The 23,978-nt window shown below is 44.4% G+C and overlaps 1 protein-coding gene across 2 annotated transcripts in view; it reads left to right on the top strand.

The window, feature by feature from the left end:
* Positions 1-3,338: 3,338 nt before the first annotated feature.
* MACO1 (macoilin 1) overlaps positions 3,339-23,978 on the top strand; it is a 28,197-nt gene continuing 7,557 nt past the window's right edge. Inside the window, exons 1-7 of one of the 2 annotated variants that reach the window (XM_079325446.1) lie at positions 3,339-3,631; positions 10,544-10,685; positions 11,445-11,571; positions 13,055-13,178; positions 13,367-13,545; positions 13,910-14,408; positions 22,488-22,646. In XM_079325446.1, the coding sequence (XP_079181572.1) occupies positions 3,552-3,631; positions 10,544-10,685; positions 11,445-11,571; positions 13,055-13,178; positions 13,367-13,545; positions 13,910-14,408; positions 22,488-22,646 (1,310 nt within the window). In that variant the 5' untranslated portion in view covers positions 3,339-3,551. The remainder of the gene's footprint in view (positions 3,632-10,543; positions 10,686-11,444; positions 11,572-13,054; positions 13,179-13,366; positions 13,546-13,909; positions 14,409-22,487; positions 22,647-23,978) is intronic. The other variant, XM_079325447.1, reaches the window with a different exon arrangement.

Here is a 23,978-nt window from a genome sequence, read left to right on the forward strand (position 1 = left end):
GACAGCCACACTGCTCCAGGGACAGTCACACTGCTCCAGGGACAGCCACACTGCTCCAGGGACAGTCACACTGCTCCAGGTACAGCCAGCACAGACAGCAGTGCTGCAGGGACAGTCACACTGCTCCAGGGACAGCCACACTGCTCCAGGGACAGTCACACTGCTCCAGGTACAGCCAGCACAGACAGCAGTGCTGCAGGGACAGTCACACTGCTCCAGGGACAGCCACACTGCTCCAGGGACAGTCACACTGCTCCAGGGACAGCCAGCACTGCTCCAGGTACACCCACACTGCTCCAGGTACAGCCACACTGCTCCAGGTACAGTGACACTGCTCCAGGGACAGCCACACTGCTCCAGGGACAGCCACACTGCTCCAGGGACAGTCACACTGCTCCAGGGACAGCCACACTGCTCCAGGTACAGTGACACTGCTCCAGGGACAGCCACACTGCTCCAGGGACAGCCACACTACTCCAGGTACAGCCACACTGCTCCAGGCACAGCCACACTGCTCCAGGCACAGTTCATGGATCCATGGCACAGTGACACTGCTCCAGGCACAGTTCATGGATCCATGGCACAGTCACACTGCTCCAGGTACAGCCACACTGCTCCAGGCACAGCCACACTGCTCCAGGCACAGTTCATGGATCCATGGCACAGTGACACTGCTCCAGGCACAGTTCATGGATCCATGGCACACACCATGGGCTGGCTGGGTGGGAAGGACCCTCAATGGCACCAGTGCCCCCCTGCCATGGCAGGGACCCCTCCCACCATCCCAGGCTGCTCCAGCCCCATCCAGCCTGGCCTGGGCACTGCCAGGGATCCTGTGCCAGGGCCTCACCCCCTGTCAATAAAGAATTTCTTCCTAATATCCACTCCAACCCTGCCCTCTGGCAGTTCAAAGCCATTCCCCCTTGTCCTGCCACATAAAAATCCCTCTCCTCCCTTTATCAGCCCCTTTAGGCACTGGAGGAACATTTGTCCCTCCTCAGTATTCACTGTGCCTCTGTGAACTGAGCCCTCAGTGTCCGGGCAGCTCAGATTAAATGAAAATTAAAATTGAAATTAGAATTAAAATTGAAATTAGAATTAAAATTAAAATTAAAATTAAAATTGAAATTGAAATTAAAATTAAAATTAAAATTAAAATTAAAATTAAAATTAAAATTAAAATTAAAATTAAAATTTAAATTTAAATTTAAAATTACACCTCAGGCTCTGCTCACAAACCCAGCTCTGAGCTGGCACAGCACAGAAATGAGGAGGAACTGCTCAGAAAAGGGGATAAAGCCACCTGCTGGTGACAGGGACATTCATCAGGCAAAACCACACAGAAAACTCCCAGGTCACTTAAATCTGAGGAGATTTAAGTGCAGGGCACAATAACAGTGTGCAAAACATCTGTGCAAGGTTTGCATTTGTGGTGATGATGAACCTTCCTCCCACCCAGTATCAAACTGCTTTATTATCAAATCACTTTAATATCAAAGCCTTTTCCTAATCTAACAAAAATATCTCTACACCCATTGCAGAAATTCATAAATAACATTAAAATAAAAATATTTCCTAGCCGTGCCAAGCATTGCCCTGGCTTCAGGAAAATCCTGCTGCAGAAAGATCTACATCAGGTCCTTTTGCTGGGAATTCTGAGGAATTCAGACAGAACCAGAACTTGGTGAACTTTCTCCAGACTGGGTAACAGCTCAAGGAGCAATTTAAGAATTCTGATAATTGATAAATGATTCGTGGTAGTCGTAAAAGTTTTGGAGTTTGTATAAACCGGAATACTTAAAATAATTAAATAACATGGATCTATATAAAGGGAAATATATGATTAAACCTACTCTGTTTAAATCCCCCTGTTATGAATATTGTGTATACCAGTTTGTAAAAAAAAAAAAAAGGGGTTTCCATATTCTGAAAGGTTTTTTTTTTCAGAATCCGATTTCCTGCCTTTGTGTGATCAATCACAAACTCTCTGCTAAAGGTCAGAATTACAAATTCTCCTGTTTTTATCTACCCAGACCAGATGGTTACAGGACAATTGTCCCAAGAGCTGTTCCACAAAGTTTGTTAGTTTCTTTGACCAGCACTGCTGACCTTGCAGAATTACTACAACAAAATAATCACAATTATTGATTAATATAAGGAAAACCAGACTATGAAAAGGGAGCTGCAAACCAATTTGGGTGGAATCGTGGAGCGGGCCGTAACCCCTCTGCCTCCCCAACGCTGCATTGCTCTGTCTATATAAAACAAATCTAAATTGTGCTGAATATCGAGTTTTGTTTCTCATTTATAACCACTCACGGCTCCCCCACACCCCATGAGGGGCGGGGGCTCCACAGAGGGTGCGGGGGGGGGCTCAGCCGGGCGGTGCCGGTGCCCGGCCGTGACTCGGCAGCGCCCGGCGACGGCGACAGCGACACCGACAGTGACAACGACAATAACGACGACAGTGACAACGACACCGACAACGACAGTGACAGTGACAACGACAGTGGCACCGACAGTGACAGTGACGGCGACAGCGACAGCGGGACCCGCCCAGCACCGCCCCTCACAGAAAGCCCGCCCCCTCCCCACAGGCCGCCCTTAGGGACTGCGCTCCCATTGGCCGAGCGCAGCTGCTGCCGGCCTCTGATTGGTCTATCCCCAGCCCCAGCCGCGCGTCCTGCACTGCGATTGGTCCGCTCGCATGTCACTCAGCGCCGCGCGCTGTTCATTGGCTGGCGCGGCCCGTCAGTCACCCCCGGGGGTTATTTTGCCCTCGGGTGAGCCGGCAGCGCAGGCCGCGCTGTGGGGGCGGCAGCGGCCCTCACGGACTGTCCGTGCCTGGCTTTGCAGCTGAGACATCGCGCCCCCGTCCCCAGCTGCCCATTTGCCAGCGAGGCTGTCAATCAAGCGGGAGAGGTGGCACCTCGGTGCTACGGTGACAGAGGAAACTGAGCCCTCCTTTTTCCGTTTCCGAGTGGATGGCTGAGCTGTCCTTTTATTTTTCTGTTCCTCTTCCATTGGGCAGTTTTGCTGTCGGTCACCGCGAGGGGCGGGAAGCAGGCTGCAGCGCAGCAGGCGGGAGGAGACGGAAATGTGCATCGTGATTGGTTGTCAGGCCATCAATCACAAATCACGCTCTCTGATTGGGCTGTAGGGCTGTCACTCACAGCGGTGGGCGAGCCACGCGCCGGCACGAGGCGGGCTCAGCTTTTCGGCGCTGCGATTGGTCCGTTCCAGCGTCTGTCTGCCTTTCCCCGCTAGCGATTGGTCAGAGATGCTGTCATTCAAATGGAGTCAAGCGTTTGATTGGCCGGTGTCGGGGAGGCGGAGCACTGCGCGGCGGCTGCGCGGGGGACACGGCGGGGAGGGACGGACCAGGAATTATTTTTATTTCTTTGTTTCCCGGGGAAAAAAAAAAGGCAAAAAAAAGGCAAACAAGCAAAATAAACCAAAAATAAAAAAATCCCCGCGCTCGGGAACCCCCGGCGGGGGCGCGGATGGTGCTGCCGTGAGCGGGGCGGGCCGGGCCGGGCCGGGCCGGCGGGATGAAGCGGCGGAGCGCGGACTGCAGCAAACTGCGGCGGCCGCTCAAGCGGAACCGCATCACCGAGGGCATCTACGGCAGGTACCGAGCGGCCGCCGCGGCAACGGGAGCGGGCGGTTGGCGGCCGCGGGGCCCCCGGCGCCCCCCGGCCCTGGCACCGTCATGGCGCCCCGGCTCCCCTCAGGCGCTGCCCCGCCCCGGCTCGGCGGGCCCGGCTGCTGCCCGAGCTGCTGGCCAAGGTGCTGCCGCCGCGGGCCGGGGCTGCTCCCGCCGGCAGGGCTCGGTCTCTCACCTGTGTGTCCCCGCGGAGCTTTGCCCGGGTTTTATTGATTCCAAACGCTTCAGCGGCCGGGCTGCTGGCTCGGCTCCTCGCGCAGGCTTTTGCAAAGTTGGTTTTGCCGTGCTGGGAGAGCCGTGGGAGCCAGGGGGGGGTTTGGGAATGCGGTGGGAGCCGAGTCAGCCGCGGCCTGGGGGCTGAGGGAGAGCAGCGGGAGCTGTTGGCGTGTGGGATGTGGCCCACGCTGGGCTGAGCGCTGCCCGTGTCCCCGCGCCGCTGCCACCGCTCCCAGACTATTCCCACCTCACCCTTGGGGTGCAGCGCCATCGCTCTGCCTCTCTCCGTCAGCAGGGCTCGGCTCAGCCAGCCTTGTGCCAGCTGGAGGAAATGTGCTGCTGGCCCATTTCTGTTTCTAGTTCAGTGGGGTTGATGAATGCAGTGCCCTGAAACCTGAGCGAGCTCGTACAATTCAGATGTTAACTTTGCATGAGGGAAGCAGCTGCTGGGGAGCTGTGACAGAAATAAAATTGTCCCAGCGTGCTGCTTATCCCTCTTGTAGTGAATCTGGGAGAGAAGAGAGCTTTTCTGCTTTAGACTTTCAGATTTTGGGAAAACGCTGCCTGGAATGGTAAAGACAAACATCTCTTGTGTAGAAATGATAATTCAAGGTGGAGAATAATTCAGATATATCAGGAATTGCTTCAAACTGGGTTGTGTGCAGCAGGAGGAGCTGCTGGAATCTGGAACTTTGCTTCTCCTGGCACGTTTGGGCTCAGGAATGGCATTTTCAGCCTTTGTTTCACGTGGTGTTTTGCTAAACAGAAACAATCAGTGTCCTCAACGTGTTATCCCACAGAATGGAAATAGAAATAGTGGGAAGGTTTTTCCCTTTGGAAATCTAAGCTGAGATGAGATCCAATATCTCCTACATAGATTTGGGATCTTTCCCGTTTTTTGTTTCAATATTTTTTTTCACTCTCCACTCCATAATTCAGTGGTTACATACAGGTAACGTCTCACAGTTGTCTAAATTCTTGTAATTACTGCAGTTATTTATTCAGCTTATCTTAATTGTCCCCATCAGCTTACACAGGCCCAGTAAATGCATTTATCAGGAGGAAGCATCCTGGGTTTATGGGCAGAGCAGCCAGGCTGAGCAAACAGCAGGATTGGGATACTTAACTCTTTGTTTTGTTTGCTCTTTAAATTAAGCCTGATCTTAAATTAAGCCTGGTTCCCTGTCCAGCCTGGGAGTGAGGGCACAGCTGTCACTGGGACACGTGGGGTGGGTGAGAGCTGGGAAAATTTGGAGCAGGGAAGGGATTGTCCTGCAGGGAAGCTCTGGTGGCATGTGTAAAACTGGAGATTCTAAGTGCTAGAAAAGCAGAACAGAGTTAGAAATGTAAAATCCTGGGCTGCACTGAAAGGTGTGGATGATCTGGATCTCTGAATGCTGATTTTTACAGTGATTTGTGCTGTTTAGAAGTATTGCAGGATCTGTGGAAAGAACTTTATTATCATTTAAAATAACTGTTTTCAACAGATCTCCAAACCCACTATGCTCACAGCAGGAATTGGAGGATCTCTTATTTTCACAGTTTATATTTCAAATTTTGCCTTCTCCCTTGTAAAACAATGGGAACAGTTTAAAAATGCTGAAGTGATTTAACATCTACCTTTGGCAGCTTGCATGTGTTAAACCCTTAATTGTTTATTAAAGTATTCATTGCAGCTTGTCACCAGTTCAGCAATAGAAGTTTAGATTTTCCTAAGTTTTCCCAGTCCTCATCTTTGATCTGGTTCAAATAATCTGATTAAAATCCTTGAGCTGCATTTCTGATGTTGCTTTTTGGGGCTCTGCTTGGACCCACTTTGGGGAAGTTTCAATTTGAATTTCCCAGATGAATTCAAATTCCCTGCTTGAACTGCTGCTGTCACATCAGCTGCTGGATGCTGCCTCATGGATTCCCTGACAATAGTCCTGAAATACTCCATGTTCCTCCAGAGCCAGGATTTTTTTAGCTGGGGATGTAAATTGCCCTTTCTTCCCAGGCACTCCGTGGGCTGGCAGCCAGGTGGGGGCTGTCTCATCTCCAAGTGGCCCTGGTGGCACTGGATGAGGATTCCTGGGTGCCACCACCCCTAAAACACTCCTGGCTCCCAAATCCTGAATCCCAAGGGCTGGATTTTTGGACAACCAAATAAACTGGAAAGAAAAACATCAGCACTACCTCCAGGAACGTGACCTTTTTTAGGCTTTTCTTGAAAATCCATAATGATTCCTCCTGCTCATTTATTCTGGCTCTTTTTTTTTTTTTTTTTAACCAGCTTCCTATAGAAGGGAAATAATTTTCTGCTGGAGCTTCCCTGGAGGTCTGGAACAAAGCAGCAGAGCTGCCTTTTATGACTTGAACTTCAGTGTAACTGAGCCCACATTTATTGCAAAATCAGCCCCTGTGCCCTGGCTCTCAGTCCCTGCATAAAGGGGTCCCTGTGCTGGATTTTGGGGTGTGCAGCTCAATTCCTGCATTAAAGGGGCTCCTCTGCTGGGTTTTGGGGTGTGCAGCCCAAGGGGTCTCTGTGCTGGATTTTGGGGTGTGCAGCCAAAGGGGTTCCTGTGCTGGATTTTGGGGTGTGCAGCCCAAGGGGTCCCTGTGCTGGATTTTGGGGTGTGCAGCTCAGGGGGTCCCTGTGCAGGATTTTGGGGTGTGCAGCCGGAGGGGTCCCTGTGCAGGATTTTGGGGTGTGCAGCTCAGGGGGTCCCTGTGCTGGATTTTGGGGTGTGCAGCTCAAGGGGTCCCTGTGCTGGATTTTGGGGTGTGCAGCTCAGGGGGTCCCTGTGCAGGATTTTGGGGTGTGCAGCCCAAGGGGTCCCTGTGCAGGATTTTGGGGTGTGCAGCTCAAGGGGTCCCTGTGCAGGATTTTGGGGTGTGCAGCCCAAGGGGTCCCTGTGCTGGATTTTGGGGTGTGCAGCTCAGTTCCCAGACCTGGCAGTGGTTTTTTTTTTTGTTTTTCCCTCGTGGCTCCCTGTCCTCAGCTGCCCCAGCTCAAGGCTGGCCACGTTCTGTGCCCTGACAAGCCACAAAATCAGGAACTTTCCTGGGATTTTAAAGAATCTCAAGAGATTTTCTGGGATTTTTTACATTTCTTCTCCTTTTCTCACCTGTTTTTGGCAAGTGTTTCACCTGGCCAGTTTTGTGCCTTTCAGACTGGCTGTGCTCACTCTGTTCTGCTTCTTCTGCCCACTAATAATAATCTTAAATATCTCCAAGTCTATTTATTTGAAGGAGAACAAAGAACAAGAGAGAAGAAAAAAAAAACAAAAAAGAGGGGAAAAAAAAAAAAGGAAATGGCATCTGGCACTTGCAGGGGGAGGAAGAATAAGGAGAAAAATTATTTGTTTGCAAATTCAAATGGGGAGCACAGGCACTGCAGGGTTAGGAATAAATCTTTCTATTCAGGAAAGCCATAAAAAAATAATAAATTACCTTTCAGGGAAATTGTGATCCCTGCTCCTCCCATGGCTGTTCCAGGGGAGAGTTTTTGACATGTGTCAGGAAATTGGATAACCCAGATTTTAGGTATTTTATCTGCAAGATTCTTCCCCTGGATTGGCTTGCACCTCAGAAATCCAGTGGAATATATTTATAATTAAAAGGTTTTCCATGGGATTTAATTCCTGGGGATTTTTCAGCTCTCCCTGCTGGGGGGGCAGGAGCTGAAATTTGGGTTCTTTCCCTGCTGGGCCAACACAAGGATTGAGAATTTTAAATTTCCCTGTGTTGGATTCTGAATGGCTTTGGAGCCCTGCAGAAAATAAGAAATATTCTCTTTAATACTGTTGGCAAAACCTCCTTACAAGAGTTTCATTGTTCCAACTGCACTTTAGAAGGTGCTCAGTGTCAGCAGGGCCCTTGGATTGATATGAATTTAATATCAGAAATCACTTTAATGGCTGAGGGACAACATCAGTCCCTCATTTGTGGAGAAATGGGATCCAGGAAAATGAGCAATAACCACCAGTGGCAGGCAGGAAAAACACAACACAACCAATAAAAAAAATTAAAATATTAAAAAAAAACCCAAAAAACAACGAATAAAATGCAGGATTCCTGGCTGGGATGGTTTTATGGCACCCCCAGGCCTGAGGGGCCACAGAGTCTCTGAAGGTTTTTTCCTTTTTCTGCTGAGGATCTGCATCAATTTATAATTTATTGAAATGAATTTTTAATTTATTTAAATGGGCCTGAGGAAGCAGCACCCAGCAGGGCAGGGGGACTCTGAAAGGTTTGGGTGGTTTGGGCTGGCTGGGTTCTGGTTTTTTATTGATTTCAGGGGTTTTGGTGTAGGAGATTTTATTTGGTTTGAGGGATTTTGGTGTAGGAGATTTTATTTGGTTTGAGGGATTTTGGTGTGGGATATTTTATTGGGTTCAGGGATTTTGGTGTGGGATATTTTATTGGGTTCAGGGATTTTGGTGTGGGAGATTTTATTGGTTTGAGGGATTTTGGTGTGGGATATTTTGTTGTTTGAGGGATTTTGGTGTGGGATATTTTATTGGTTTGAGGGATTTTGGTGTGGGATATTTTGTTGTTTGAGGGATTTTGGTGTGGGATATTTTATTGGTTTCAGGGATTTTGGTGTAGGAGATTTTATTTGGTTTGAGGGATTTTGGTGTGGGATATTTTATTGGTTTGAGGGATTTTGGTGTAGGAGATTTTATTTGGTTTGAGGGATTTTGGTGTGGGATATTTTATTGGGTTCAGGGATTTTGGTGTGGGATATTTTATTGGGTTCAGGGATTTTTGTGTGGGATATTTTATTGGTTTGAGGGATTTTGGTGTGGGATATTTTATTGGGTTCAGGGATTTTGGTGTGGGAGATTTTATTGGGTTCAGGGATTTTGGTGTGGGATATTTTATTGATTTCAGGGATTTTGGTGTAGGAGATTTTATTTGGTTTGAGGGATTTTGGTGTGGGATATTTTATTGATTTCAGGGATTTTGGTGTGGGATATTTTATTGATTTCAGGGATTTTGGTGTGGGATATTTTATTGGGTTCAGGGATTTTGGTGTGGGATATTTTATTGATTTCAGGGATTTTGGTGTGGGAGATTTTATTTGGTTTCAGGGATTTTGGTGTGGGATATTTTATTGGGTTCAGGGATTTTGGTGTGGGATATTTTATTGGGTTCAGGGATTTTGGTGTGGGATATTTTATTGGTTTGAGGGATTTTGGTGTGGGATATTTTATTGATTTCAGGGATTTTGGTGTAGGAGATTTTATTTGGTTCAGGGATTTTGGTGTGGGATATTTTATTGATTTCAGGGATTTTGGTGTGGGATATTTTATTGATTTCAGGGATTTTTTGTGTGGGATATTTTATTGGTTTGAGGGATTTTGGTGTGGGATATTTTATTGGTTTGAGGGATTTTGGTGTGGGATATTTTACTGATTTCAGGGATTTTGGTGTGGGATATTTTATTGGTTTCAGGGATTTTGGTGTAGGAGATTTTATTTGGTTTGAGGGATTTTGGTGTGGGATATTTTATTGGGTTCAGGGATTTTGGTGTGGGATATTTTATTGGTTTGAGGGATTTTGGTGTGGGATATTTTATTGATTTCAGGAGGTTTGGCATATTTTGTTGGTTTTTAACTACTCCCCCTGTAGTTTCATTCTTTTCTCCCAGTGATTAGTGGCTGGGCTGGGTCCCTCACAACTAAAAGCTGCACTTCCTTCACTTTTCCAAGTGTGTGCCATGAATTTTGTTTCCATTCCATTAAAATATTTCCTGGAACCTTTTGCTTTGTTTTTCCCCCCACCCCATTGTGTTAAGGACACTCAGGCCCCCCTGATCCCAACAAACCCCAAATATTTTCCCAGCCCTGTGCCTTGCTTGAGCACAGGGGAGACTCTCCCAGCTTCAGCTGTTCCCAAACCAGAATTTCCCTGGAATTTCTGTGTTTTGTCTCTTGCCCAAAGCTCTGCACAAGTTCCTAAAACAGAAATTCGACCCTGGGTGCAAACCCTGGCACCTCCCACCAAACATTCCAGGGCAAAGTTCTGCTGCTGCCAGCCTGGGAGAAGAGGCAAAACAAGGCACTGAGAGGAACATTTCCCTTGGATTTTAAAGAGAAAAATATATTTTAACCCTTTTTTATGTTATTATTCTAACCCAATAAAGTGCAGCAGGTTATTGGGGAGGTGGAGTGACAGATCTGGGGGTGCTGGGTTTGTGGGGAAAAAGTTTGTTGGGGTTTTTTTGGGGGTATTTTTGGGAGACTGGATTGGGCTGATGCCTCAAGTGTCACTTGGTACAAGCTCCAAATGTTTTTGAGCTCTGGTGCCAAGAAGGATCATCAGTGGTTCAGAATGCAGGACTCAGAGGATGGGAATGTGGCTCAGAAATAATTAAAAAATAGAAGTTAGGCTGATGTCAAGCCTCATGTGATCCCATTTTCCTGGGGTTGGTTGGTTTGTTTGTTTTTAAGGGATGTGTTTGCCTTCACTGAAATGTTTTCAAATTTACCACTGGTAACTCAGCACCAAAACAATCTTTAAATTGCTGTGGGCTTAAAATACATCTCAGATTATTGGTGTTGTTTACTGTCATCCTTAGTTTTAATTCTGAATATTTTAATTAAAAAAAAAAAAAGGGGGAAATAAATCAGTGTGTGTGTTGGAAATGCTGAAATTTCCTTTTTCTCTCCCCAGCACCTTCCTGTACCTGAAGTTCCTGGTGGTTTGGGCCCTGGTGCTGCTGGCAGATTTTGTGCTGGAGTTCAGGTTTGAGTACCTGTGGCCATTCTGGCTCTTCATCAGGAGTGTCTACGACTCCTTCCGCTACCAGGGGCTGGTGAGTGCAGCAAATAATCCAGAACCATCCCAGAAACATGCCAAAAACATCCCAGAACCATCCCAGAAACATCCCAGAACCATCCCAGAACCATCCCAAAAACATCCCAGAACCATCCCAGAACCATCCCAAAAACATCCCAAAAACATCCCAAAAATATTCCAGAAATATTCCAGAAATATTCCAGAACCACCCCAGAAACATTCACAATTCCAGAAACATTCACAATTCCAGATACATTCCAGAAATATTCACAATTTCAGACCCCAGGGCCTGGTGAGTGCAGCAAATAATCCAGAACCACCCCAGAAACATCCCAAAAACATTCACAATTCCAGAAACATCCCAGAAATATTCACAATTCCAGAACCATCCCAAAAATATTCACAATTCCAGAACCATCCCAGAAATATTCACAATTCCAGAACCATTCACAATTCCAGAACCATCCCAGAAATATTCACAATTCCAGACCCCAAGGTTATATATATTTAAATATATTTTAATATGTTAAACTCCATTAAAATTAAACATGTAATAGTAGAAACATTGCTGTGATAATAGAAATATTGCTGTGATAATAGAAATATTGCTGTGATAATAGAAATATTGCTGTAATAATAGAAATATTGCTGTAATAACAGAAACATTGCTGTGATATAAAATTAGAGCCATTAGATATTTAATATAAAATGTATTTTAATACACATTTAGTTCTAAATGACCAAACCCTGTTTTTTTTCCCCTCTTTTTTTCCAGGCCTTCTCAGTATTTTTTGTGTGTGTAGCATTCACCTCCAACATCATCTGTCTGCTCTTCATCCCAATCCAGTGGCTGTTTTTTGCTGCCAGCACCTATGTGTGGGTACAGTATGTGTGGCACACAGGTGGGGCTTTATTCTTCATTCATTAACTTAATTAGAGCTCCTTTCATTACAGTTCTTCCTCACTGACAACTTCCAGCATTTATCTCCCATTTTTTAGGGACAAATCTCCTCTGCTGGTACCTCACTAAATGCAGTTTGGGGGGTTTAAAATGTTTTTAAAATTTTTTTTGTTTTGCAGTTTTATTTGATTTTTTGTTTGTTTGTTTGTTTTGTATTTACCTCTCCACTAAGCAGGAGCTGGAGGGGAATAAACAGGAATTCCAGAGCAGTTACAAGAAAATTCAATTTCCTGATTTTGAAACTCTCCTGATTCAACAAATACAGAACACACAGAAAAAAATTGTGACAGTGTTCTGTTCTTGCTCTTAATTTAATTAATAATATTAACATATCAGTTATTTCATGTTCTTGCACATTCAATTGCTGTGCTCTTAATTTAATTAATAATATTCAAATATCAGTTATTTCATGTTCTTGTACATTCAATTGGTGTGCTCTTAATTTAATTAATAATATTAACATATCAGTTATTTCATGTTCTTGCACATTCAATTGGTGTGCTCTTAATTTAATTAATAATATTCACATATCAGTTATTTCATTTTCTTGCACACTCAATTGGTGTGCTCTTAATTTAATAATATTCAAATATCAGTTATTTCATGTTCTTGCACATTCAATTGGTGTGCTCTTAATTAATAATATTCAAATATCAGTTATTTCATGTTCTTGCACATTCAATTACTGTGCTGTTAATTCAGTTAATATTAAAATATCAGTTATTTCATGTTCTGGCACACTCAATTGGTGTGGTCTTAATTTAATTAATAATATTAACATATCAGTTATTTCATGTTCTTGCACATTCAATTGCTGTGCTCTTAATTTAATTAATAATATTCAAATACCAGTTATTTCATGTTCTGGCACACTCAATTGCTGTGCTCTTAATTAATAATATTCAAATATCAGTTATTTCATGTTCTGGCACACTCAATTGGTGTGCTCTTAATTTAATTAATAATATTCAAATACCAGTTATTTCATGTTCTTGTACATTCAATTGGTGTGCTCTTAATTTAATTAATAATATTCAAATATCAGTTATTTCATTTTCTTGCACACTCAATTGCTGTGCTCTTAATTTAATTAATAATATTCAAATATCAGTTATTTCATGTTCTTGCACATTCAATTACTGTGCTGTTAATTCAGTTAATATTAAAATATCAGTTATTTCATGTTCTTGCACACTTAGTGTGCTGTTAATTTATTTTATAATATTCAAGTATTTCAACCTCGGGAATTACTAATTTCCATGATGAAAACTTGCTTTTTTTCCCCCCTTTTTTATTATTATTTTTTAAATTATGATCTTTTTTAGCTGTAATCTTGTTTCCTTAGACTCCTGAAATATTTTAAAAAAATCACTTTGAAATGCTGTGCTGTGCCTGAGGTGCCTCTGTTCCCCTTCTCTCCACAGAAAGAGGTGTGTGCTTACCAACAGTATCCCTGTGGATACTTTTTGTTTATATTGAAGCAGCCATTAGATTTAAAGATTTAAAAAACTTCCATGTGGACCTTTGTCGTCCATTTGCAGCACATTGGTAAGTTCTTCTCTTTGCCCATTCACCTTTATTTAAAAAAAAAAAAAAAATCACTTTATAGCTCATTTTCTATGGGAGTCATTCACCTCTATATACTTGATTAATTTGCAATCACGGCTATAATTTGCTGCATATAAAATTTGCCAAATAATATTTTGATGAATAACATTTCTTTTTTCCCTCTTTAGCATTGGCTACCCTGTTGTGACTTTGGGCTTTGGCTTTAAAAGTTACGTCAGCTACAAGATGAGGCTGAGGAAGCAGAAGGAGGTGCAGAAGGAAAATGAGTTCTACATGCAGCTCCTGCAGCAGGCACTGCCCCCAGAGCAGCAGATGCTGCAAAGGCAGGAGAGGGAGGCAGAGGAAGGCAAGTTATTCCTTCATGTGTTCTTTAAAAAAAAAAATAAAAACCAGCAAAACTCAGCTTGGTTTGGTGTGGTGAGCTCAGAGGAGCAGCAGTGAAAGGGTTAATGGGACAGGAAAATGGAATTATTTCCCTCTGCTCAGCTCTTCATTATCAATCTGCTCTCTCAGTGTTGGTGGAGCTCTAGTATTTATTATTAATGAGGCAAAAAGCCTTAAAATAAAACTTTGGGTTCTCTTTTCTAGAGAGTCTCCAGTGCTGGTTGTTTCCTACATGACTCCATAATGATTTTTTTTAACTTTCTGTGGCTTGGTATTGATGGATTTAATGAACTAAGTTGAGTTTTTTTTTCACTTTGGTGTTGCAGCAGCCAAAGGATTATCTGATATGGATTCCTCAATACTCCTGCAGCACAATGGAGGAATTCCAGCCAATAAAAAAATCTCTGCAACGTTGCCAGAGCTGGAATATCGAGAAAAAGGGAAAGAAAAGGACAAGGATGCAAAGAAACACAACCTTGGAATAAACAACAACATTTTGCAACCTGTAGACTCTAAAATACAAGAAATTGAATATATGGAAAACCATATCAATAGTAAAAGATTAAATAATGATCTTGTAGGAAGTACAGAAAACCTCTTAAAAGAGGACTCATGCACTGCCTCGTCCAAAAATTACAAAAATGTCAGTGGGGTTGTGAACTCCTCACCCCGCAGCCACAGTGCAAGCAATGGGAGCATCCCCTCCTCATCCTCCAAAAATGAGAAAAAACAGAAATGTGCCAGCAAGAGCCCCAGCACACATAAGGACTTAATGGAGAACTGTATTCCTAATAACCAGCTAAGCAAACCAGATGCACTGCTCAGGTAAGTGGGGCTGAGCCTGCCTCATCCTCCTGGGTCCAGGTTTTATTGGGGTTTTTTTAATTAGGAAATGTCATTTTGTGCTAAAGAAGGTAGAATTGTGTGGGGTGAGATCTCCAGGAGATGTGTGGAGCTGTGTTCCTGCTTTTTGTTGGAGCTGCAGCCTGGAGCAGATGGTTTCATTTCTGCCTCAGGATCTGCTCCTTGTGAGGTACCACAAACACTCTGGGAAAGGATAAAAAGATGAGAAAATTAAAAAATCAGCTGATGTGTCCTTGGCTCCTCTGAGGAGCCACCCTTGCCTCTCCAGGAGCTCACTGGGGTGTCTGGGTGCCTGAAGAGGTGGTTGTGTTTTGGTTTTGGTTTGGTTTTGGTTTGTTTTTCCTCTGAGGTGTTTGGCTCTGCTCTCAGCCCAGCTGCCAGGGGTCCCTGGGGGGGATCTGCAGCCTGGACAAGCCCAGCTTTCCACCTGGCACTTTTTGGGGAGCTGCATTTGGGAGCTGCAGTGGCTCACCCTGACACAGATGGTGCTTCATGTGCTGCCAGGAAAAGCAGCAGTGAGGGAAGTGAAGAGAGATATCTGCAACAAAAACCATTTCACTTTTGCCCTTCTCCAGCATTTCCCACCTCTCTTGTTCCTTATTCCACCAAATCAATGTTGGCCAACTCCATTGGCAAATCAGGCTTGTTTTCCCTGCAGGTACCTTTGATAATTGGGCTTTTGTCCCTGAGGATTTGTGCTGGGGGAACACAATCACTTCAATGGAAATATTATTTTCTCCTGTGAGAATGGCTCTGCCCCTGATTGACACACCCCTGCCAATTAAACACCCGGACTAATTGCTGCCTAATTCCTGTAGAGAACTTGTGAGAGGCAGATCAGGGAGCAGCCAGTCAGTCTGAGCTGGGAATGCCTGGGATGATGGGATGCAGATGGCTCTGCCTTCAGCAGAGCTGCTCCAGCCCCTGTTCCAGCTGGGTTAGAAGGATTTTTAAAACTCTCTATAAGGCACAGAAGGGTCAGCTCAGTTTGAGAATGGTTTTTTTTGGGGGTTTGTTTTGAGAAGAGGGAAGGGAATTGCTTTGGGTGTGAGCTGTGTGGCTGTGCCTGGCACTGGGATTCCAGCCTGGTGTGTTTAAAACTTCAATTCTGTGTGAAATCCTCAGGTGGGAGCTTAGGGCAGGTGGTCAGGGTGAGTTTGGGGTCCCAGAAATGAGTGTACAACAAAAGAGATTGGTGTTTTTAGGGAATTGCAGCTCCTGAACTCTCAGGGGAAGGACAGAGCAGAGCTGCACTCTGGAAGTGCCTCACTCTGCCCTGACAGGGAGCTGAGCTCCTTCAGCCAAATTTTGGGATGTGTGGCTGTGGAGTTGTGCTGCAAATCCCTGGAGCAGCAAAGCCCAACATCCTGAAATCACTGATGAAATCTCATTTCTGCTCAGCCTGGCTCTGTAACTCCCCACCAGTGGTAGCACAAACTCACCTGACAAATTGGATGGGGATGGCTGCACTTAAATTTAAAAATTCATGGTGCTTTTTTATTTTAACCTTGTCAATTATCCCATCCCTGGAGTGCCAGGCATTTGTTCCATCATCTTTTCCACTTCCAGCAGTGTTACTCATTGCTGTTATTAAACCTTCACTCTGCACATCTCTCAGCTTCTAAATAAAGCTGCTTTTCCTAACTCAGTGTCCAGCAGGGTGGCAGCCCTGAGCTGCTTTCCTTTTGTGTCCACAGCTGAATAACCAGGAGCAAATGTAAAATATTCCTTCTGCTGCTGGGCCCTGGGATCAGCAGGCTGGAGTTTTACAGGGTTTTTACCTTTGGCACACTTGGCCTGGTCCATCTGGAATGGCCCTGCTAGTTCAGGGTTATTTATCTGTTTTATATCTACAGCTCTGCTCTTATTTGAAGCTAAGTTTTTATTTTTGCTCTGGTGGGATGTCAGTGCTTGGTTTTGTGGGGAGGAATTTCCTGATGCCCATCCCTGGTAATTGACTCAGGGATCCCAAAGGAACCTCTGGAGTTTTCTGAGACATCTCCTGAGGGTGCTGGAATCTGAAAATCAGAGTTTTCTCAAACCCTGAATCTCTGGGATCTGATGCTTCTTTCCCAACCCTGCTAACTGGAAGGATCCATTTGGGATCAGCCTTTTTCAGGAGGTACAGAGCAAAAATCACCTTTTACCATTTCACTCATTTCTGAGTTGAAACAGATTTAGAGCCTCAATATATGGAACAAATCCAAGCTGTAATTGCTGCAGAATGATTTTATTGTTGTTTATTGCCCATTAGACAGCAAAACCCATGGCCTGCCCCTTCTTTTGAGCACCCTTACAAATCCCTGCAGTAAAACCACCCAAAAAAAACCCAAACCTTGGCAGTGCAGTTGGCAGAACTGTGTCCACACAGGTCCTGCCTTGGCACACGAGGTGATTAACAAGCTGTCTCCTCTACTAATTATTCCCACAGATAACAAGGACATCTTCTGGCAATTGGGCTGGGAAAATTCTTGGGTGAAGCAAAAACTGCTCTGCCACAGCTTATTTCACTTTTCTAAAATGTTGTTACCTGCAGAGACAGAACTGGGAGGTTTTCATGTGGATTTCTGGTGCTAATATTGTAAAATTTGGTGGCAGCACTGATGGGCAAGAGGTGCCATGCCAGCTTTTCTTACCCTGGGAAGGCAAGAAAATCAGAAGGATTGGGAAAAAATGAGGAATGTGGGAGGCAATTCCTCCCAAAGCCTTGCCAAGGCAGCAGAGTGCTCAGCAACAGAATGGGAGCTGTTAATTCCAGCAGGGAAAAGAGAATTTCTGGATTTTTGGGAATGGGAGCTGTTAATTCCAGCAGGGAAAAGAGAATTTCTGTGCATTCCTGGATTTTTGGGAATGGGAGCTGCTAATTCCAGCAGGGAAAAGAGAATTTCTGGAATTTTGGGAATGGGAGCTGCTAATTCCAGCAGGGAAAAGAGAATTTCTGGATTTTTGGGAATGGGAGCTGTTAATTCCAGCAGGGGAAAAGAGAATTTCTGTGCATTCCTGGATTTTTGGGAATGGGAGCTGTTAATTCCAGCAGGGAAAAGAGAATTTCTGTGCATTCCTGGATTTTTGGGAATGGGAGCTGCTCCTCAGAGCCTGATAATTCCAGCAGGGAAAGGGGGATCCAGGCCCTCTGGGCTTTTGGAGAGCATCTCAGGGCCTGGTGGGTACTTTAAAATAATCATTTTTATATAAACTGTGTTTCATCGAGTGCAATCACCAGGTGATTATGGGATGGAACAAACTGAGCAGCCAGGCATCAATACTGGGGCCATTAAAGCAGAATTGAGCTGGTTTTGAGTTCCCCCATCAATCTCCCCCAGGCATTTGGGGAAAATCTCCCTTTCCAGGTGATCCTGATGGATTCTCCTCCCCAGGAATGGGAGGAGGTGCTGCTCAGCCAAGGAAAAAGGAAAATCTGCAGCTGGGAATGACAAACTGGAGGAATTGAGCTCACTGGTACAAACAGCACAACATAATCTGCAACTAAAGCCTCATTTAAAGAGCAGCAGGGAAAAACATCTTCCAAAACTCAGCTTTCCTTTGCTCCCCCTCCTCTGTAAATCATTTTCTCCAATAAGCCTGGAAATAAGAGATTTAAGCAGCAAATGGAATCAGAGGAAGAATAGAAATAATCTGAACAACTCTGCTTTGGGTTATTTATCACTGTGCCAGCAGTGCAGCCCTGCTTGCAGCAGGTTTTTTTTTTAATGGTTTTGTGTTGTTTTACCTTGCTGGGTTTTTCTTCTCTCCTTAATTGGGGCAGGTCTGGCAGAGGAACCACCCAGGACTCCTCTGCAGGGTGATGGATTATTTATTATTATGATTATTATAAAATCATATTATGATATTCCTCATTTTAGGGAGACAGGAGCCTGCCTTTGCTCTGTAATTGGCAGAAAACAGATATTCTCTGCTCTGCTGTTAAAAACCTCCAGCAAAAGCTTCAATGTCATGAAAAGGGATAATTAAAACCTGCTAAAATCTCATTGTGGAACCTCCTTCCAAACAAGACTGTTGCTAAAGTAATTTCCAGTGGTTTTCTGTGGCATTGACTGGAAAGAGAAGAATTTTGTGTTATTTTTTTACAAGTGATGTCTGGTGGCTGTTCCACCTTCTCCAGCCCCACAAATTCAGTGTATTTAGAAGGAAAAGCTGTGGCTGTTCCACCCTCCCTGACCCCACAAATTCAGTGTATTTAGAAGGAAAAGCTGTGGCTGTTCCACTCACCCTGACCCCACAAATTCAGTGTATTTAGAAGGAAAAGCTGTGGCTGTTCCACTCACCCTGACCCCACAAATTCAGTGTATTTAGAAGGAAAAGCTGTGGCTGTTCCACCCTCCCTGACCCCACAAATTCAGTGTATTTAGAAGGAAAAGCTGTGGCTGTTCTACCCTCCCCAACCCCACAAATTCAGTGTATTTAGAAGGAAAAGCTGTGGCTGTTCCACCTTCTCCAGCCCCACAAATTCAGTGTATTTAGAAGGAAAAGCTGTGGCTATTCCACTTACCCTGACCCCACAAATTCAGTGTATTTAGAAGGAAAAGCTGTGGCTATTCCACTTACCCTGACCCCACAAATTCAGTGTATTTAGAAGGAAAAGCTGTGGCTGTTCCACTCACCCTGACCCCACAAGTTCAGTGTATTTAGAAGGAAAAGCTGTGGCTGTTCCACTCACCCTGACCCCACAAATTCAGTGTATTTAGAAGGAAAAGCTGTGGCTGTTCCACCCTCCCCAACCCCACAAATTCAGTGTATTTAGAAGGAAAAGCTGTGGCTGTTCCACTTTCCCCAACCCCACAAATTCAGTGTATTTAGAAGGAAAAGCTGTGGCTGTTCCACCTTCTCCAGCCCCACAAATTCAGTGTATTTAGAAGGAAAAGCTGTGGCTGTTCCACCCTCCCTGACCCCACAAATTCAGTGTATTTAGAAGGAAAAGCTGTGGCTGTTCCACCCTCTCCAACCCCACAAATTCAGTGTATTTAGAAGGAAAAGCTGTGGCTATTCCACCCTCCCTGACCCCACAAATTCAGTGTATTTAGAAGGAAAAGCTGTGGCTGTTCCACCCTCCCTGACCCCACAAATTCAGTGTATTTAGAAGGAAAAGCTGTGGCTGTTCCACCTTCTCCTGACCCCACAAATTCAGTGTATTTAGAAGGAAAAGCTGTGGCTATTCCACCCTCCCCAACCCCACAAATTCAGTGTATTTAGAAGGAAAAGCTGTGGCTGTTCCACCCTCCCTGACCCCACAAATTCAGTGTATTTAGAAGGAAAAGCTGTGGCTGTTCCACCTTCTCCTGACCCCACAAATTCTGTGTATTTAGAAGGAAAAGCTGTGGCTGTTCCACCCTCCCTGACCCCACAAATTCAGTGTATTTAGAAGGAAAAGCTGTGGCTGTTCCACCCTCCCCAACCCCACAAATTCAGTGTATTTAGAAGGAAAAGCTGTGGCTGTTCCACCCTCCCCAACCCCACAAATTCAGTGTATTTAGAAGGAAAAGCTGTGCCTGTGGCCTCATCCCTGTGGATCCTGCAGGATTTTTGCTGGAGCAGCTCTGGGAACACTCAGGTGCAGGAATGGCCCTGAGCAGATGTTCCACATCTGAACTCAGGGCACTTCCCCTGTGCCAAAAATACAAATTCAGCCCCAGCCAGGTGCTGTGCCAGCACCTCAGAGCTGTTCAGGCTTTTTCTGGAGTGCTCAACACCCAAAATAAATCCTGGGGTATCTTAGTTTGGTGTTGAAGGGATTCATGCACTTCTCTCTCAGCTGGGTATTTGCTTTCTGCTGTTGCCATTTGCCTGTAAGTTGATTTTTAATTTTTTTTTTTTTCTGTTTAAAGGTGTTTGTGCTGATTTCTAGTGCACTGAAGGAATTTATTTTCCCAGGAGGGCACTTGCACAGAGCTGCTGGGGCAGGAGGGGCTGAGATTTGATTTGTCTGAAGTGTCTTTTTTTGTTAAAAACTGTTCCAACCCCACTTTTCTGCATTCCCACAGCTTTGGTGACTCCACACTCCCCCCTGCATTCAGTGGCACAGGATGTTCTCCCTGCTCATCTCTCAGTGCTTTTACCTGAGATTTCCCTGCACTGAAGCCCAAAAATGTTTCCTTAGGAACTCAAACAGCTCCAGCCATTCATCTGCACTGCTGAGTGTCACCAAGGGCAGCTCTTTTTGGCTTTTTTGTGATTATTCTCATCTTGATGTCCCACTGCCACTGATTCAGAATGGAACCTAGGAAATAAAACCACTTTTTTTTTTTTTATTTCTGGCCATTTGAAAACTCTCCAGTCAATAGCTGGCAGAGCTAAGGAGGGTTGTGTGAGAATGGCTGGGGTGTATTTGCTTTAAATAAGTGTTTAAAAAGGTTGATTATTCACCTGTGATGGGTTTTTACTCTAAGAATCAATAACCTTATTGGTGGGGGTAAAACTCAAAGTGAGCTGAGTGCCTCTATTCCAAAACGTGTGTTTTATTTAACAATATTTTAATTAATAAGATTACATGAATCTTCAGGAACTTTCCAAAGCTACAATTTCAAGTGGAGAGCAGATGGTCTGTGTTCAAGAGCAATTAAAACTAAATTTACTGACTCCTGAGCTGGGGATGACTTAACACATCCTCCTTACTCAGCATGCACATCATGTGCTGCAAGAAAATACCAACATGTTGAGGTGACAATCCAGCTCAGCTCTGGGTAGCAAATCAAACCCAGCATTTGTGGAACAGAATGAAATCTGTTGTATCCTGCTTTAGAGCTTCTCAGATTTCAGAGAAAATGGAATTTCTGGGGGGGGGGGGTGCTCTGAGGTGTGTGTAGCTCTGCATGGAATTACAGAAAATTTTATATGATTTTTTATTTTAATTTTTTTATTTTATATCCAATTTTGGTTTAGAATTGTTATTTTCTATAAAATTTTATATAAAATCTGATTATTTATCTAGGACACAATCAGAGAATTTTGAGAGTCTGAAGCTTTGTTTGGGGGGGCTGAAGCTTTGAGGGTTTGATCTTTATTCTAATTTTTTTACAGAGCACACCTGAACCTTGGGGGTTGAGAGGTGTCTGGGTTTGAAAGACAGGTGACTGCTAAGAAAGGCAGGAGCTTCTGTTTGAAATGGAAAATGTAAACCCCCTCCTTCCAAATTATTATAATTTTGAAATTAAGGAACTCTCAGGCAAAGATATGGGAATAGGAATCACAGTTCTTCACTAGGAAAATTAAAATAGAAATGCAGTATTACACAGAACAATCCAGTGGAAAGAAGGTCCCTTGGTGTCCCAAATCTCAGTTTTTATCTGGGTAGGAAATGTTTGGCTCCTCCCCTGGCTGGAGCATCTCCCAGTGGGATGATGGAATTTTATCAGTCATGCACTGGGACTCACTGGCCATGAACAGGAGATATCTCCTGGAGATCAGGTTCACTGCCCACCAGGTTTCTAACACCTGTTCCATTAACAGCAGATATTTCTAATGGAACTAAGGATCACTGCCCCACCTGGTTTAACACCTGTTCCATTAACAGGAGATATATCCCAGAGAGATAATGAACAGATGCCCCATTAACAGGAGATATATCCCAGAGAGATAATGAGCACCTGGCCCATTAACAGGAGATACATCCAACAGAGATAATGAACACCTGCCCCATTAACAGGAGATGTCTCCCCTGGAGATAAATAGCACTGTCCCACCTGGTTTAACACCTGCCCCATTAACAGGAGATGTCTTCCACAGAGATAAGGAACACCTGCCCCATTAACAGGAGATATCTCTCACAGAGATAAGGAACAGCTGCCCCATTAACAGGAGATATCTCTCACAGAGATAAGGAACAGCTGCCCCATTAACAGGAGATATCTCTCACAGAGATAAGGAACAGCTGCCCCATTAACAGGAGATATATCCCAAGGAGATCAGGATCACTGCCCAGCTGGTTTAACAGCTGTGACAGAATCCAGCCTTTCACTCACATCCTGTATGCCATCTAAGCCATCCCAGGGGCAGGAGGCTGAAATGTCCTTGTGTTGTTGGCAGGTTGGAACAGGACATCAAGAAGCTAAAGGCTGACCTGCAGGCCAGCAGGCAGGTGGAGCAGGAGCTGCGCAGCCAGGTGAGCTCGCTGAGCTCGGCCGAGCGCGGCACGCGCGCCGAGATGGGGCAGCTGCGCCAGGAGAACGAGCTGCTGCAGACCAAGTAGGTGCCCACACACACCTGGGGGGCTGAGGTTTGTGTCCTGCTGCTTTGGGCTTCAATCTTTGCCAAAGGTGGCAAAGTTGGAGTGGATGTCTTGGGGTGGTTTTACAATGTTTCTGTTCTCTGCGGGTGGTGTTAATAAATAATAAGTTCTGCGGCTTTAAAACCGGTTTTAAAAGTGAATATAAAATAAATAAATTTATTTTTATAAAATAAAAATGAAGAGACAGAGCAGAGGTGAAGAGTTTGTTATTAGAAACTGCACTTGCTCCTCCCCACGTGCTTCACACAGAAGACAGAAAAAAAAATCCCACTCTCCTTTGCTTTTAGTTATTCTGGCTAGTTGGAACAAAAAAGTTCCCTGGACTATAGTTCTAATTTTTTCTTAAAATTGTTCAAACCTTCTCTAAACTGAAAACCCAGAAGAGCACCAAGAGCTCACACCCATTAAAACCTGGCCTAGGCCACAGCATTTCCCAGCACCAAAAGAACTAAAACCAAACTAACTAAGCCAGGCTGCAACCCATGAACAAAAACTCTTCTGAATTTGTCATCTCTTCAGAGCACAGAAAAGTTTTACTAATTAGTATTGTTCATTTTTGTGCTAAGAAGCACTTGGCCTGTTAGATAAACAGGTTTTTTTTCCACAATATTTTCTCCAAACCAGTTAAAAAAGAAACTGCTTAAATTTGTTTCCTAGAGAAGCCCCGTTCAAAATTTCCTCCCAAATTTGCCCTGAACCAAGACAATGATAAAAAAATGTGATCATCAAGAAATGATCAAAGACAGTGATCAGAAATCAAAATCACAGGTGTGAAAAGAAGTGTGTGCTTTCACATGGTAAAGGGTTTTAAATTTGAAGTTTTTATAGTATAGTGGTAGGTATGGGACAGAAAGAAAAAATTTGGGTGGTGTTTTTTTCAGTGATCATCTTCCTTCTTCTTCATGGGTTTCAGGTGGGAGTTTCTGGTTGGTCAGTGTCACACTGAGGGTCATGGGAATGTAGTTATTGAGTTAAAAAGATAAATAATATAAATGTTAATTCTCTGTTGGACTGTTTGGTTTTAAAGAACTGGATCTGGCTCCATTTCCCTCACTTCTAGCAGGTGCTGGAAGTGCTGCTGAACTTTCTGTACTTTAGATAAGATTTGATAAACAACCAAACCCCAACATGAGAAAATCCATTTCCATTTCCACTCCTATCTCTGAGTGAAGGCAGAAGAGACAAACCATAACTAAGTGGTGCAAAACTCTCACTGCTGTTAGTAAATAATCCTAAAAATGGGAGGCAAATCCAGGCGGGGGTTGGTTGGAATCAAAGCTTGATTTGGG

Source organism: Erithacus rubecula (assembly GCF_903797595.1).
Source record: "Erithacus rubecula genome assembly, chromosome: 23".
NCBI lineage: Eukaryota > Metazoa > Chordata > Aves > Passeriformes > Muscicapidae > Erithacus > Erithacus rubecula.